The sequence below is a fragment of the Macrosteles quadrilineatus genome, unplaced genomic scaffold (assembly GCF_028750875.1).
Source record: "Macrosteles quadrilineatus isolate MER2022 unplaced genomic scaffold, UCM_ALF_1.0 Scaffold_9__3_contigs__length_116548681, whole genome shotgun sequence".
NCBI lineage: Eukaryota > Metazoa > Arthropoda > Insecta > Hemiptera > Cicadellidae > Macrosteles > Macrosteles quadrilineatus.
The window spans coordinates 61,008,931-61,027,064 of NW_026542602.1; the positions used below are offsets into that span (position 1 = coordinate 61,008,931).

General features: G+C 34.7%; 1 protein-coding gene across 1 annotated transcript in view; it reads right to left on the reverse strand.

The window, feature by feature from the left end:
* Window positions 1-3,036: 3,036 nt before the first annotated feature.
* Window positions 3,037-18,134, reverse strand: part of LOC129003839 (elongation of very long chain fatty acids protein AAEL008004-like) — a 29,556-nt gene continuing 14,458 nt past the window's right edge. Inside the window, exons 3-8 of the mRNA XM_054432163.1 lie at window positions 16,383-16,573; window positions 15,141-15,227; window positions 8,494-8,550; window positions 5,735-5,840; window positions 5,129-5,265; window positions 3,037-4,372 (exon numbers count right to left, since the gene is read on the reverse strand). Coding sequence (XP_054288138.1) covers window positions 4,190-4,372; window positions 5,129-5,265; window positions 5,735-5,840; window positions 8,494-8,550; window positions 15,141-15,227; window positions 16,383-16,573 — 761 coding nt within the window. The 3' untranslated portion in view covers window positions 3,037-4,189. The remainder of the gene's footprint in view (window positions 4,373-5,128; window positions 5,266-5,734; window positions 5,841-8,493; window positions 8,551-15,140; window positions 15,228-16,382; window positions 16,574-18,134) is intronic.

Below are 18,134 nucleotides of genomic sequence, written 5' to 3' on the forward strand. Positions count from 1 at the left end.
TATTAGTAAAATCAGCTGATTGCCCAATGCAAATCTAATGGAAATTACAAATTACAAGTTACAGCTTAGTTTATTATGAAACAGGCCCCAGGATGTTATCAGAAGTGGTGGGTTCAGCAGGCGGCCGTGGTTCAGCTCCATGTGCACAGAAAACATACTACTATCAGATCTACTATGTATGTTTTCTGTGCCCATGTGGTACGCTGTCGTCTACACGCCACAATAACGCACGCCAGCGACAAGGTGTCACCCCGGCAACCCTTCGCTAATTTTTAAAATTAGCCTATTATATGGCCTCTGCCACAGTGAGCTACGGTGTCATCGTCTGGGGACACGCTTCGGAGACAAAGAATATTCTGAAAACTCAAGAGGCTGCTATTAGGGCCATAACGTCTAGCGCAAGGCATGAACATTGTAGACCACTGTTCCGTGACTTGGGAGTGATGACTGTTTACAGTAGCCTAAATTCATTTCCAACTGTCTAGTACATGTTAAGGAAAACATAGACAACCTCAGCTGTAGAAACCAACTTCACAATCACAATACAAGAAGAGGAGAAATTGTTAACACTTCTTTTCTGCAGACTGAAAAAAATACTGCTATCCAGTCCCTGGCATTAGGCTCTAAAACCATCTTGACAAGGACAAAAAGTCACTCCCTCTCAAGGCCGTAGCCAGGGGGGGTTAGGCGGTCAACCCCCCCCCCCCCCCATCACCCGAAATCCCAAAATTTAGTAGTAAAAATTAACACTGGGTTTAAAAAGTGCAAGTTAAATTATAAAATAGAAACCCACCCAACGGAGGATTATATTTGGTGTTTTATTATGTTTTGCAGTAACCATTCATATTTTATATAATAATTCTATTAATAAATCTGATCTATTTAAGAGGTAATAAAACTATACAGGTTCAACAAAAATACTTTTCTCAAACAAAACAGATTTATCATCCTGTAATATTTTACATATGCAGCTATATCAACATTTTAGAAATAAGAATGGGAATTGGGGTTTCAATGAAAGTTCTTAAATCTGTTAGAAACAGTTCAGTCATGACCTGACCCAGTGGTGGTTCCAAGGGGAGGGGGGCTACAAGGGGCTGAAGAAAGTACCAAATGGTGTTTAGGAGGATATGGCCGACGGCCGTAGTTATAAATTTATGAAGGCAATTGTCATAGTTTAAATTTGTAAATGTCTACCTGCTTATGACAAACAACAGGTTAAATGGGAGTTTTTTTTAGAATTGGAGACAGTTTTAGGCGTTAAAAATTGCTTTAGAAAGTCACTAAACTACTTAAAAATATAAAAAATTTTCTGGGGGAGGACCCTAAGAGATACTAAATAAATGTCCTGTTAAAGATTTTTTAAACTCAAAAATTATCCTAAAGCCATAATTTATTTTACAAAACTTATACTTAATACTTTTCATTGAAATAGTGACCATACAAAAGTTAAGCGATTTTAAACCTAGTATGAATGGAGATGATAGTGTAGATAGGATGAGTAGCGCAATGTAGCCTTGTTAGTGACTAATTTCTTAAACACAGCTTTTAATTAATAACCCATAGAGCTATGGCAACTAAGGGACCTAGAGTTAGTGGAATCTGAACTACATTTTTGCCTTGGTATTAACCACGAATACTAGAAAAATATTTTTCTAGTATTCGTGGTATTATAACTTAATTATCAGGATAGTACTGCTGATAGTCGTAGTACTCACTATAGTGCTGACGTTAATCTACACCAGGGAGTATCGCATCGATCCACAGTGCAATGAGTGCATGCCTATAAATATCCACAATTCGTAAAGTAGTTGGATTACCGTACAGGACGACGCCACGGTCCTAGTCTTATTTTTTGCTGTTTTATTTGATAACGGCTTTTTGTTGTCATTTGAAATTAAGTGCATGAATATTCTAAATGCACCTATAGACCTATGATAAGATTTATATTGGGAATTTTTTTTTCATTTTGTTGTTTTGAAAAGCGTCCATCAAACATATTTAAACTGAAATAAAATAAAAATTATGTAGGTAAACAAAGCTACTGTGGCATAATATCATAGATGAAGTAAACTTAGGTAACATAATATTTCATTTTGGACAATTTTCTTACAATATAAATTCTAACGATACGAAATAATAAAATCAGTTCATAAATAAGGGGATATTACTCTTTTTTAAGATACTGTGTACACCATACTGTAATCATTGGGTAATCAGCATATAGACAATTAGAAAACCCAATTTGTTCCTTATAAATCTTTCTGATTCACAATGAAATTGTACCTCAATTGCTCAAATCATCAATATAAATTAAAATTTTAATGAAAAATCCATCCTTGGGTCTATGTCTTACCATACCAATGGCAATAGTTTCTTTTAATAGAAGAAATTATGTAAAAGTTCAAGGTATATTAATGGAGTTGTTGTACCAAACAATATCTTAATGCCAAACATTTTGTCAACTTCTCCAACACTTATTTAAAAGAAAAATGTCTAAAGAGTCACTTCACTGATCAAAGTGGCATTGAACGCTATTTTCAGTTCTCATCATCAACTTTAGCACTGCTTTATCTTGTGAATACAATCACAGATTATAGACCAATTATTGGTAGTTGTAAGGGACAATATGTCCTCAATATTAGGATCAATGAGTTTTTATGCCAATTTCGTCACTTAAAAGTTCTCATGACACATTTTGTCAATTGTCACTATATATGGTAGTCAAAAACTGTGTTCATTTTTTTTAGGGGTTCATGTGACTGGGACTGATGAAAAATGATCCACTTTCTTCTTTTATATATAAATCAAACAGTATCAGCAATTTGGCACATCATCTGTTTATTTTAAGGCCGAAATGAGAGAGAATGACGTTCGAAAAAAACAAACAGAAATTCTATAGTTCAAACAACCAGAGTTCAAGCTTTAGACTTTTAAAGAACAAAAATTACAAAAGGGAATTAGACATTAATTACAATAAATAATGTTTTATTATAACTAAAGTAATACATATAATATAATACATAAAACAAAAAGACAGTTAAGAGGCATATACAACCCTAAGATATAAATATTCTAATCACAGTATAAAACTAAGTTAACAACTTTTCAGCTTATTTTTATCAATAAATATACATTATAGACCACTTAGGGATGTGGCACACAACGATGAACAGGAAATTACGGCAAGCAATTTTGACAGAATAAGGGGTTTTACATCACAATTTGCTTAACACATTTAAAAGGAGCTTTCACAGTACCACAAACACAACAAAAACCATATGAGAATGTTTTTTATGGAGGTACGTAATATAATATCCTTGACTATTAGATACTGAAGTTGCGGTGGGGCACACGGAAGATTTCTCAGGTGCCGTTTGACACCACTAACTGCTGACGTCACTAACTGCTGCGTCTGAAGAAACAGACAATTTTATAATTTTTCTATTATTAAATTAAACTGTCATAACCTAACCAAACTAACCAAACGTGCTGACAATGGAAACATCGAATAAAGGTTTACTAATCTAAAAAATAGTTTTGTTCATCAAATAAAATTATAAATGCCTAAAATTCAATTTTATAATTTTTTAATTATAAAATTAAACTGTCATAACCTAACCAAACCAACCAAACTTGCTTATATGAAAAAATTGTTGATAAAAAATTAGTGCTGCCGGCGGGATTCGAACCCGGTACATTCGGATTATCAGCCCGCCACGCTTTCCACTACACCATCGAGGCCGATGGCTCACACCGTATCGTTGCGGTATTGGTGTTCCCTCAAAGTGACGTCAGCAGTTAGTGACGTCAAACGGCACCTGAGAAATCTTCCGTGTGCTGTTTCGCTGAAGTTGTACCAAATCAACAAAAGTTAGTCAAAGATAATATTTAGTACCATGACTAGCTCTAGCAGCAATCTGAAATACCCCCGCTGCAGCAAACCTGTAGACTAAGCAAATTTCAATCTGTCCTATTGAATTTTTACTAAAATAAACAAAAAATATTTTACTCCCCAATTTAAGTACCATTAGATTTAACGAGTGCTTTGGTTTGCTGCTTACACCCCCCCCTTTGACGTGCAATCGACGAACTGAAAAAACAACACATCTTTACATTTTTACAAGAGTATTTTGTCACACTCCTTTCTCGAGTCCTTTACAAAGTTAAAGCCTTTTGGTAACGACCTTCATTGCTTCTTGTTCTTCACCGTCGTCCGTGGCCTGCTGATATAGGTCTTGATGTAGAAGTTGATGAAGAGAGCGAGGAACACTAGGATCTGTGAGGCCCAGATGTATGTGAAGAGTCTGGGAAGATCGCATCTCATCAGGATTAGCGTGGAGAGATACAACACGCCGATGATAAATTGGCCCTGGAGACCAAAAGAATGTTAAAAATCGTGGTCAACACTAAATAGTAGGGAATACTGCTGAATATTGGCTATAAAATGTATTTTTAAATCATCAGTGGAAGAAATTCTAAGAAGTTCCAATCCAAATGATTGTGGATGCTACATGCAGAGATTTCCCGCATAGAAGCCAGAGACGCCACAGAGAAGTAAGGTACAGCGGAAACATTCAATGGTACACTTCAGTGGTGTCTAGCTCAAGTAGCTGGTGTCAGGGAAATGTCCAACACCTTCTCATGTACTACAGCGCTCAAGGTGGAGGAAGACCCTGTGCCCTATGTGATAGGAATTTCCGCTCAGTGTTTGACACTCGGACTCTTCCTTTGTCGTCACAAGTATATTTCCGACACAACAAAGTCCTGAGTCGTCCCATAAGCGAATTTCCTCCCTACCTTTACTTCTCTGTGGAGCCACTAACTGACTATACGCTATAATTACTAGTCTACTTTGAAAAAATCAATTAAGATCTAAATGAACTAACATACAATGTCTCAGAGCTACAATCTTTTTTTTTTTTTTTTTTGGAACTCTGGCTTATATCTTGCTTTATTTAAACATTTTATACTCAATTTTCATTTGACCAAGGTTAGGGATTTCCCAGAGAAGAAATTATTTTATGTGAATCATAGTTCAGCTTTTAAAGCTTTTAGGAAATCAATTTTTCAACAGCCTGTGATTTTTTCAACATTCTGAAAACATTTGAACAGACGTTATACTTACGATCTGCATGGTGGTGAGATAGCGTTTCCACCACAGGTATCTGCGTACTCTCTCTCCGAGAGCAGCTAGGAAGTAGTAAGTATACATGACAACATGAACCAAAGCATTCATGAAGCCTAGCAGAACTGCTTGCTCTCCTACGAAAATATATTAGATTAGTTTCTCACATGCCTAGTACCTATCAAAAGATATGAGTAAAGTTTTCATTAATTTTCTATTTTCAGACCTTATATTTTAACACAACATTTAACAATATCTCTAAACTCTTTTCACAAATTTTAAAATAAAATAAAGATTAATTCAGATCAATTTGGCACAACTGTGGTGCAGTTGAAGCCAACTTTTTTTTTTGGGGGGGGGGGGGGAATTCAGCAGTCAAATAGTCAAAACCTTTTGTTTTAGAACCTGCCAAATTGCGCCTCTGAAATTTAAGTCTAAGATGCTAACCACTTCCAAACCCAATCCTTGGCCAATCTTCAACACTATAAACATATCTACTTCCTGCATTGCATTTGCAATGCTAGAACATAAGAGTCTGGTCATAAATGAGTTCAGTAAAACTTCTTGAGATCTTTGTTATATGATAAAGAACATTTCTTCTGTTACCTCGGAGATATTTGAGAGTTGCCCAGGAGAACAGCGCCATCGCTGAGTGGTGGTAAACATGCAGGAACGTTACATGATCCTGCTTTTTCCTCAGCACAAAGAATACCTGGAGGAGAAGAAATGACAATGTTAAGCACACAACAAAGACTACTACAGAGTGTGGAAAGTTTGGGAATTGATTTATAAAGTCCAACATTCACATTTTATGACGCAGAAGATTAGTCTGGAACTTACTCTTTGAGGCAGATCAATGGTGTCTGACATCATAAAATGTTTGCAAAAGCCTTTTGTAATCAGTGGCGGATCCAGAGGGGGGGCGAAGGGGGCGACCGCCCCCCCCTCGGGCATACATATACATATATTTTTTTACTGCATATAATACAGTAGTGCATACAAATTGCGTAAAATAATTTGTTACACTAACTTTGGACAAAGAAATGGTATAAAACCGCCATTTTGGAGACTTAGTTTACACTAATTTTTCGGGGGGTACCGCCAAACCCCCCAGACCCCCTGGTTCGCCCCCCCCCTTGTGGCTGTTCTAGATCCGCCACTGTTTTGTAATTGGCTAGATTTAATCATAGAGATACGTTGAGGGTACAAGAGTGGTCTGTGCTTAACTTAGGGCATCAAATTTTCATTTTTAATAGTTTAGTTACTAAAAAAATTACATTGGAGTGATCAAAATAAGTCTTCATAAAAATCGCTCCATCAAACAGTCCCTTTTTGAAAAATGAAAAGTGTTTCTACGAAACTGACCAGTTCTTAGCTGTTGTAACTTGACGTAATGTTTAAAACCCCAACACGTCAAGGGTGCAGTGAAGAGAAAGGGCTGGGAGTCGGAAATGATACTATTGTTTTTGCTATGATTCTGATATTTAAGTTTTAAAATTTCTGTTTTTATCTGATTGTAAGCATAGTTTTGCAAATTGACACTTCTTAACAGTACACATTGGTAGAAAAAGGTGTAACAAATTACCATAAATAAAGGGAACATTATAGAAAGCAAACAACCGAAAAGATCAAACAACGTTAGAATTTAACAATCTGTACTGTTGGTTGGAATATAATATTATCTACATGGATCTATAACCTTGACTAAAAAAGTTGTAATTTTTGCTGCCATTAAAATCAGTGAGAGATTGAATCTTGTTACTCATGTGCATGTGCTATGATTCTCTATAGTCTTATTCTAAAAGTATAATCATGAAAAACGTAAATTTAAAATTTTACTCTATTTAGAAAATTTGTTCAATTTCCTCCAGTCAAACAATTAATAATGTTAACATTGTAAAAGAACTTCATGGATTTTTATTTAGATTATCATATTAGTATGCATTTTAATTGAGTGAACACATTTATTTATAAATACCCCCGCCGCAGCAAACCTGCAGACTAAGCGAATTTCCATTAGCCTGATAGGATTTCACATTAAAATGCCTCCTTAAAAATATCATATTTATTCCCTATTTAAATAGAATTAGTTTAACGAGTACTTAGGTTTGCTGCAACAGGGAGGGTAAAAAGGTGGTTTTTTTATGGTAATAGTTTAGTAAGAAATGAATGTATTTTCCAAATTTGATCAAAATATGTTCATAAACAAGTAATCTACAACAGTGGTTTATTCTCCATAAGAATAACATGGGGATTTTAAATTTACAATTTTTTGGAATTTTCTCCGTAACCATTAGGCGCACAATAATGCTTCAATATACTAAATTATTTGTTTTTTAAGCTCTACAAAATGGTTTGGAAATAAATTGTAAAAATTTGTGTTTTAGGGTCAAAAATGGGAAAACCCTATTTTTACCCCATAAAACCCCCCATAAACCCCCGTTCCCATAGTCCGATCATGCTGGTTCGCGAACTCGTTCGAATAAATATAGGTTTACACGTTTGTACCAAATTTCATCAAAATCGGACCATTTTTGCTCAAGTTATCGTGCTAACGGACACATATATATATATTCACTTAAATATTTAATATATATATAAATCTAATATATAAAATTCTCGTGTCACAGTGTTTGTCTGCAAACTCCTCCGGAACGACTTCACCGATCGTTATGAAATTTGGTGTGTAAATTCTTTAGGTATGCGAATCGGACGTAAACTATTTCCCGTTTCGAAATTCTTAAAAGGGCTCCGCCCCAGTGGCTCTGGAGTTTCCCATGTTAACCTTATGAGAAATGGAATTAATGAATCTTAACAGCTGTTTCAATTAAACAAGTTGGTTCTGTTCTATGATGTTAAATAGCATTAAAGTTACAAGTATTACCAACAGGGTGCAGCACTATTATTTCTTTTACATTTATGACAACAGCTAATTTGCAACCAAAAGGTGAGTGAGCGTAGCGAACGAACTTCAACCTGGAGGCGAGTTAGCGTAGCGAACGAGCTAACCTGAAGGCAAGTGAGCGTAGCGAACGAGCTCCAACCCAAAGGTGAGTGAGCGTAGCGAACGAACTTCAACCAGGACGTGATTGAGCGATGCGAACGAGATCATCTTTAAAATTAAACGTAACGGTACTTTCTTTCCATCGGTCTGTCTTAGGGGAAACCTATAACTTAGGCGATACGAAGTTCGCCGGGTCAGCTAGTATATATATATATATGAATTTGAACGGATGGTGTTTTTGGCCTCTAGGGACCTCAAAACGAAAAAAGAAATCGGTCCTGGGTCCAGGTCTTACCATGAGTACCACGGCAATAGCTTATTCCCTTTATGGGAAATTCGCTAAAAACAATTTGATACTCACAGTGTCCGCAAGATCCATGATTTTCAACACCGTGTAGTGCCACATTGCGTTGCATAGCTGAAACAAAAGAAAATTTGTTACATATGACTAAATAATGTAAGTAAAGTCATTGACTTTAGATACTGCAGCCGACATCTCTTCATATTGTAAAATTGGAAACTGTTTTGATGTGACATCGGTTGAGCTCTTGAGTGGGTCGTAAGTTTTGTAACAGTTTACAAACTTATAAGCAAAAACCACCTATGACCACCATATTTCTAATTTAAAACAGAAAAGTCCTCAAAAGGAGTTAGGTTCAAGGACAATCCCTGGTCCTTCCTTCGAAGTTACCCACGTAAACGGAAATACAAACAATACAATCATAGACAAATACACACGCAAATGTATGCGGTACGGTTGTTACGTATTTGAATTGCATCCATAATGCATCAAGCTTGGATCAAGCTGTGGGTGTGGAGCGTTTAGCAAGTAATTGTGTACGAAAATGTAAGGTCAAATGCAGAACAAATCTTGTGACATTATGGTATGATTGAGGCAGTATAACAGCTAGTGACCAAAAAGGTTGCACAGTTTGTAGACTTTTGAAATTAAGGCTACACAAAATCGTAATGAAGCTTTTACTTTACAAAATATTAAGCCTGGCACAGCCCAAAAACATAATATAAAATGTTCAAATGCATCCAGTTTACTTATAAATGAAATCTATATATAGGTACTTATTTAATACACAAGCAGGTTTTTTGTGACAATTACTCCTCCGAAACTACTGAACCGATTGGCCTGTATTTGGTGTCATTGGAAAGAGCGTAACGTGAAGCTGTGCAGGAAACTTTCTTTTTAGGGAAATAATTAGAGAGTGAGCCCCTGGGGCCCTTTAAAGTTTTGTATTTATCTATGAGCTTAACATGGGAAACAAACATTGTTATGAAACTCCAGCTGTTGTCAGAAATTAAAAGTGAGAAGAAGAACATATGTTAATTGTAAACAGTCAATAAGTTTGCTAATTTAACAGTTTGCTACATTTACTGACTTGGTTGAAATGAAATATTTACTATTTGAAAATTTGGATTTGCGTAAGTATTACAATGGAAAAAAAGCGAGAGAGCCTGGACGATTTTATATACCAAAGAAAACTGAATTAACACTGTGCTGCATTTCTTAGATTATTCTTACACGAATTAAGCTTTCCAACGACCCATTTTTTAATAAAATCGGTCCAGTAGAACTCTAGATTTAGTTGTACAAAGATTTTTAAAACTGAATTATATATAAGTAGATAGATATTTTCAATACATTGATCGTCTGTATGATGGAAATGATTGTTAATTAAATTATGAATGAAGTGGGGACGTCTACTGAAGGATAATTGGGTTTAGAGGTATTAAACTTTGCAAAATTGAAAATGGAGATGATTTACATTAAAAAATAAGGTACCTATATGTTTTTATAGGTTGGTTATAGTTAAAAAATTAATAGTTTTATACCAACATGATTTTTATCCATACATATTTTTATTGTGTTTCAGTTTAAAACTAACCTCTTCACACTCTTAATTGTATAAATCTAGACTCAGGATCATATATAACACTGCCATTGGCTATGTAATTTTTGACTCGCAAATCCCTTAATTCAGCCTTTGAAACTTTATTTACGGCAAAACACATCTTTGAGTATTCTGGGTCTTTATTTGAAGTTTTTACTAACTATTTTTCAATTTTTAGGTTACCGGTAACACTTTTACTTATCTCTAAGAGTAGATTCATCAGTGGAATTAATTATTTTTGAATAAAGCTAACATTTTCTTAGGCCTAGCACACAATTGTGTCTGAAATCATATATCATACATTAACTGAGTAGGTTTTGGTTGTATTTGGTCAAAATAGTTGGAAAAACGGATAAATAAAAAAAAACATTACTTATATTTATTAATATCAAAATAAAAGTGTGTGTTTAGATTCAAACATAGTAATACTGTTTTAAGTCAATTGCTTTATCTATCGTAAGAGCTAAACACTCTACTTGTTATTTTAAACTGCCCGCTTATTCCTACTGTTCTGTAACTGCACTTTGTTCAGCAACGCGACCTAGCGGATTTCGTTAGAACTACGTGTCGGTAGCGTAGATTGAATATTTAGGTGCGTTTAAGAATAAAGAATATGAAATAAACGTCTACCATTCTAAATAGTCCTACAAAGGTTAAGAAAATATGATTAATAATTGGAATTTAACAAGTCAAACAATGTAGGAAACGTATGTTTTCATTAACTCGACGAGAAACAATTAGGTTCTCGCTATGAAAATGAGTTCCACCGACTCAATATAAGCCCAAGTGTTGGGTGCGTCTAATACCTATTGACGGCCGGGGGATCTTGGATGTGCCTAATGAGCTATAACTCAGAGGGGATGCCTGGGTGAAACCGGTCTTTTGCTTTGCGGTGCCCCCTGTAAGCTGTATTACTGTAATTTTGAGAAATTAAAATGATTTATCACTTTTAATTTTTATTTTCTTGTCGTGTTTTAAAACAAGTGTATCATGTTATTTGAAATTCGTATCTTTAGATTTTTTCCAGAATTTGTTGTCGATTCTGTTATAATCTTTGTACATTCTTACAAATACTATTTCTAGATGAAGTACAACATAATTTGTAAATTAATGTTGTACTTGGATTAAATTTGTAAATTTAATCCAATTAATATTATTAAAGACACGTTATTGTTATAGCGGTATGGATCATAAACATAATCAAATTACGTCACTGGCCCAAATGTCTATATATAGCAGTAAAAGCTGGTTTGGACATCTTGTGGATATTTATAGGAATACACTGTGGATGCGATACTCCCTGGTGTGGATTAACGTCCGCACGAGTGAGTACTACGGCTATCCGCAGTACTATTCTGATAATTAGACCAATTCGTATATACCAAGGGAAAATGTGGTTCGGATTCCACTATAAACTGTAGGTGCCTTAGTTGCCATTAGCTGTATGGGCTATTAATTAACAGCTGTGTCTAAGGAATTACGGCCTTAGTCACTAACAAGACTACAAGATCGCGCCACTCATCCCACACTCATCTCCATTCATACTTGGCTTAAAATACCTACTTTGTATGGTCGCCATTTCATTGAACAGTAACAGTATTGACAGCTCTATTTAAACATTAGTAAAATCATGTTTACTTTCGGGCCAGTGACACCATTACTTATGTTTAAGATCCATTAGGTACAGTTTCTGTTTGTATATTCGTAAGTATAACCCAGGAAAGAACATAAACATAATTTATATTTTATTTGTTTCATACACTGTAATTTCTGACATTATTTTAACTATTTCACCGTCAGTAAAAATATTTACACAGCAGTAAAAAACATTTTACAACTTATCTTATCCCCAAAAACCGTACTACGATATTTTAAAAACACTTTTAAACCCTTCGATTATTTCAGCAATAAGCATCACTTGTGTTGTGGCGTAGTAAGGATGATTGTGAGATTTCGTAGGCGGGTCACTATTCACAATTTCTAAACCGATCGTTTATTAAGTACCTTCTAGAACGTACGGGCCACGCCCCCCTCAGCTCCTAGCTACAACAGTTAACTTCCTTTTGCGTCTCAAATAGAATCTCGGCATTTCTCTAGCAATGCTGATTTTGATTCGAATAGACGTTTTAATACAGAAATTGATCTAGAAGTAGCCTAGTAATTTTCTAGTATTGGCGTAACTCAATGATTTGAACATTATTGCCACCAGGACTTTTTATTCCGTCTCCAGTCCTTAATATAGTCAAGGGTGACTAGTTGGTCGGAAAATAGGTAATTTCTGAATAACTCTATGATGAGGTTCGTAGAGCACTTTCTTTCTGGTCATTGAAAATTTGAAAATTAATTAAGGTTACTTCCTAATAACTGTACATGAGATAATTATCAATTTATATAGGGAAATTAATTTGTGGATCATTTAAGATGGGAACTGTTATATACTCTTATAGTTATTATAATTTATTATGATAATTATATTATTGTTTATAATTATTGTTATCAATTCAAAGTGTATGGTTATTTGCAAGGTTTATGGTTTATTAGATTACAAACAGTTTTACGATATTAATAAAAGGCATCGTTACAATTGTAATTGTACAATTGTAATTTTGTTATTGTTTTACCGTCGATATAAAAATTATTTTGAAAAAATTATTAAATAATTCAAATGATAACTTCCTGGAATGCTAGAACCGATTCATTTCATTTGTAATGAAATTAATAAGTAGCTCGATTTTAAGTCATTGATTTAGTCAAATAGCTAAGACTATAAATATCAAAATCAAATCAAATCAAATATTCCTTTATTGCCAGTTAACATAATATATACATGCATGGCTTGCGTCACAATTTTGAAATAAAATACATAATAAACAATGACATAGCTACACTATTACACATTTACAGAAACACATCATGCCTAAAAGAAATAACATATTTATGATGAGTTGTAGTTAACATAATCTTTTACGCTGTAAAAACTATTTTCTAAAAGAAATAGTTTGAGTTTACGATTGAAATCCCTAATATCACTAACTGACTTAAGATTGTCATGCAGTGAGTTGTATAGCATGAAGGCATTATAAAAAGCATGTTTTTTTAAAAAGGAGGTTTTGTGGTATGGAATGTTCAATTTGGATTTTTTTCTAATGTTGTATTATCTATTGGGGAATCAAAGGTTCAAAAAAACTATTTTAATCAAACCAAATTAACCATGCAAAAATCTACATTTCAATTGTCTTTAACATGTGGACACGTGAAAATATTGCTAGGGTGGACGTAGCAAACGTTGTGGAAAGTTTGTTTCAGATACCGTACTATCGGATTTTCAAAATCAAATAGGCCTGAACAGAAAATGAGACCAATTATGTAAAATGTCATTTTAGTCAAAACTAAGGGCATTTATCGTGCTAAAACTTTCCAAATGAAGCAGTTTTAGACTAAATATAACGTTAGCGCACGCTAACGATACAGTAGTTTCGTAGGCTAATTAGATTAGAGCGTTAGAGCGCCTAGGTTTAAAGTCGTATGAACTGTTTTAAGACGTCAGAACTTACGAGGGAAAATATTTGACAGCTCTTCAAATTATAGTTCATTTGAAGTGAAAATGTATATTTTTTAAGTAGGTCTATACCATTACTCAGTTTTACGTGCTTTAATCTAGATTGTGGAATTGCTAAACTGTGCTTTTAACTTAAGTTTAAAAAATAAATAACACTAAAGACATTTTAGCAGGATGCAAATAAGTACATACATTTTTGGTAAGTATGTAAAGTGTTGTGATTCGTCTAAAACCTTTACTGATTTCTGCCGATTACACGATGGTTTTTACCAAGTCAAACTGATGGAATGACTTATTATGAGTTATAGCAACTGTTATGACCCAGTAACTATGTCAGTAACAAAAAATAAGGTACAAAATAGAGTTTTAGACACTAGAGCAATCTGTGACTGGCTCACACAACTACAATAGTTTTTAGTAAAAAATTGGCGACAGCTGATCCATATAGATGGGATGTCTTCTTCTGTACCCAATAGTCAATGCTAAAACTTACAAAACACATGGGATAAGTTCTAGAGTTATTTCAACTTGTTTTAAAGTAATTTCAGCTACTCCACGCTATTTTTGCACTTCCATGAACGATATTTTCTAATGTGCACAGTACGATACTAGTCAACAATAATACTCGAAACATTTTGATCAAAACTTTTTTTATTATTTAGCTCATTAAACATCTTGATCAGATCATTTATATTACTATTAGAAGAGTTAAGAGTTATATAAAAACAATAATTATACTTTTTGAAGTTGTCATCAATTACAAACTCTTAAGTCCTTAATCGAGCTGAACTTGATGATGATGAGATGAGGCTTCATTGATTGAGCGCGAAAATTGACCGAGATTCCAGTTTCCAGTTCGGGAGGTCGTTGTTCTTGTCTTCTAGAACTTTTACGTCAAGGTCACAGAGGATGGAAATCCTGACTGGATTGCTTCATCAAAGGAGTAACTGCTACAAGTCGCAGCGTCTAAGAAATACCTGTTACTTTCCAATACTAGGTCCACGCGTTTTGAGTGCAATTGTATCTTTGATTGGTCTGAGTGAAGGATAAGTTTTTATTTTAAAGTAAATGTCCAAACCATCTTCTAGTTTTGAAAATCAATTGTTAGGTAGCACTATTAATTAAATAGAACAATGAAAAATGGAAAATTTGGGTCCATAATGGACGTTGCTTAGGATCTAACCAGCAAACTTCAGACTTGAAGGCAAGGACTAAATCCACCCGGCTATCTAGACAAGTACAACTCTCCGGTGTTTAAATGTATGCAAACAAACAATGCAACAATAGAAACAAAACAGCTGATTGATTATTGATAAATGTAATGTGGACGACAAACACACAGCATCTATTTATTTTTACCTCATTTACGACTTTAAAGTGATTATTTCATAAAAAAATTAAACTTAACCAAAACCATAATGTTTGAACCTCAAGACCTTGTTTCAACTGCTTGGTAAAAACTACGTGATTCTAGAGGAGGGGGAGAGACTGTTTACAGGGGTTGCTAGAGTTCGAATTGTTGAAAATACAACATAATTAACTCACCACAAGTCTAAGAGGGTTAAGCCGCATATCCAGGGGTTGACAATAATGTTTCAATAGGTAGGACAGAGCACCGTCAGTTGTAAAGAGCTGAAACAAAAAATATTTTTATAAAAGACAGCAAAAATATATGTTTATAATGTCCAATTACAATGCTAGGGGTACAGTACAGGGAAATTTTTGAAGCTTAAATCAAAAATATATATACAATAACTCTCAAATCTCATAAATATTGTATGAGTATCTTGGAAATAAATTCATTATTGAATGGACAGAATGCAAATTATCATCATAATATTTTACAGAGTTCATTGGGAAGAGATTCGTATTTAATTCTTGCCAAAAACATAAATTACAGTTTGACCTTGGGCTACGAGGCCTTCGATTGTCGAGGGATACGATACGGCTTACACACACTAAACTAAATTTTTAAGAACTGCAACTTTAATTTTAAAAAGTTGCGCTATAAGGATTCTTCAAGAGAATGTTTAACTTTTCGCATTTTCTTTGAAATATAAATCGAAGACGGTTTGTTCTTATTTGTAGTAGTTGCCTTGAGTATTTGTATATAGAAATTTTATAATGTAAATTTAGAATATAATGAAGTTGGGAACTCTGAATTTGAACTTTATTCCTAGCATGTCTATCGTAAATATTTTGGAAAATTTATTAACTATCCAAAATCAATACAAATTTCCAATAGCCGTTTCTGTGTCACATTTTACTCATTATGACATCATAATACGTATAAAATTGTCATAGAGTTTAACTATACTATGGAGGGAAATTTAGGAAATGTTTTCACAGAGGGAAATGTTCAATAACAACCAACCTTTCTAGAGTAGGCTAATATACCTATGTTTAAAGATAGTTGGCCCAACAGAATAATTTTAAGCTCGGAGTAAAGTACGGTGTACTTTATCCCCTAGTTCTAATGGCGGCCAACGTCTCACAATTCTCTCATCCAGTGCTACCACCAGTTGTATCTCTAGCTCAGTGATAGCATATACAAAAATAATAAAATATTGACTGTCAGCTGTGCTGCGGTTACCATGGTTACTAAAGGTTCTGGCGCACACCACTGGGAGCGCCGTGTAGTTACGTAGCGCGAACGCCGTAACTACATGGCACTCCCAGCAGTGTGCGCCAGAACCTACGGTAACCACAGCACCGCTGACGGTCTATATTTAATTTTTTTGTCTATAGTGATAGTCAGTAGTCACATATGTAATAAATTTTACTCACCATAGCGACTAGGTAGAAGTTCCACACGACCTGAATGAGGTTATACGGCATCATGGCTATTTTGAGGTCGTAAGGTTTCCTGGTCTCCATCATTTTGGGGCCGAGGTAGAGGACGAAACCGAGGTAGGCGGCCACAAGACCGACTATGGACACTGGGCTGGACATCAGCATCCAAGAGTCTACCATAGCATCTACACAGGATAAGTATACATCAGACAGTGCATAATACATAGAGTAACGATTACGTGAACTAAGTAGAAACATATACCGTAACTCAACTTGTAGCTGAGTGGTGCACTCGCCTGGTAGTCAAAAGGTCACCGGTTCGATCCTGTGTAAAGAAACTGTTTGATGGTTCGAAACTGGGCCCAGTTGTCCTTCATCATTGAGCTTTAAGTAAATGGTTCTGGTCAAGAAAAAAGTTGGTCCTACGATAACAAACAAAGCTACACAGATCATCTCACTCCATTTCACACTCACCAAATTCGCATTCAGCTGTATAAAAAGTGTGCTGAAAAAAGTCTCAAAGAATTAAATTACTGCACAAATTCGCATTTAATTTCCCTTTTTGCAGTCTATAACATGTCAAAAATTCTTCCAATCTTTAAAAGTACCGACTCTGATGATACTACAGTATTTGTTATGTCTCGTAGACACCCTTTAAACAAATATTTTCATAGAAATTAAATCTCCCAATATTTAGTTCCCTACCTGAGAAACTTATTTTTCTGATTTTCCAGACATATAAGGCCCCGAACCATAGGATTAAAGCATTGTCACATAGCAGAAATGCTTTGTTAATTGGCGGGATTTGAACGCCGACGTCAAGCTTGAAGTCCCGGGCTCTATTCATTAGCACTGTACTACGAAATTGTTATGTAATGATAATCACGATTCAGTCAAACCCCCCTTTACATAGAGTTTTAATGGAATTGAACATCACTTTTTAAACACAATCGTCCCAACGATTATTTAAAAACTCAGATAACTAATAGCTGGCCCGGGGAGAGAGATAGGCTAATACAATACTCACTACTTCAAATCGTAGCGTACGTAACACCTCCTAATAGCATGCCCTGAAGCACTTCCATGACGTAACCGAGTGCATTATTATATCCACAAAATGTGAGCTTGTTGTCTGCATGAAGAAATGTTTAACATGTGTTAGGTAAATTACGTCATCAACACCATGGTGTGTTTGTACTCGTGTTGTTTAATTAAGATGAAAATTAGCGAAAGAAGTGTGCAACTTACCAAATGTCCTTATTTCCTAACCAACTGATTCCAATTTGTTAGGTAAGTGCAACAAACGCTCACCTATCCAATACATTCACTATTTATGATTATTATTTTGAGGTGACGAATCAAAATAATAACCTAGGTGTATTTTACTGTAAAAATGAAAGCAATTTGGTGTAGAATAGGGTGAGGTTATCCGTAGGTTTGTTACTGACTACGATGATATATCCAGGACTATTTATTGAAAGCCCAAACATCAAGGACAGCTGGGCCTAATTGAGCTATAAAAAAAAACTGACTTTTTTCAAAATGGAAACAGAAACCTCATGTTACACGAGTACTGTAACTATTACTGTATATCTTTAGCAATGAAAGTGTCTCTGAACTATGTATTTTGCCTGACATTCAGGGGGACTTCATTTTGTTAAGGGTGTAAATTAATCATATAACCTCTTCAGTGAGATTGCAACGTACTTTGAGTACACTTGATCAAATGCAAAATTATAAAATAAA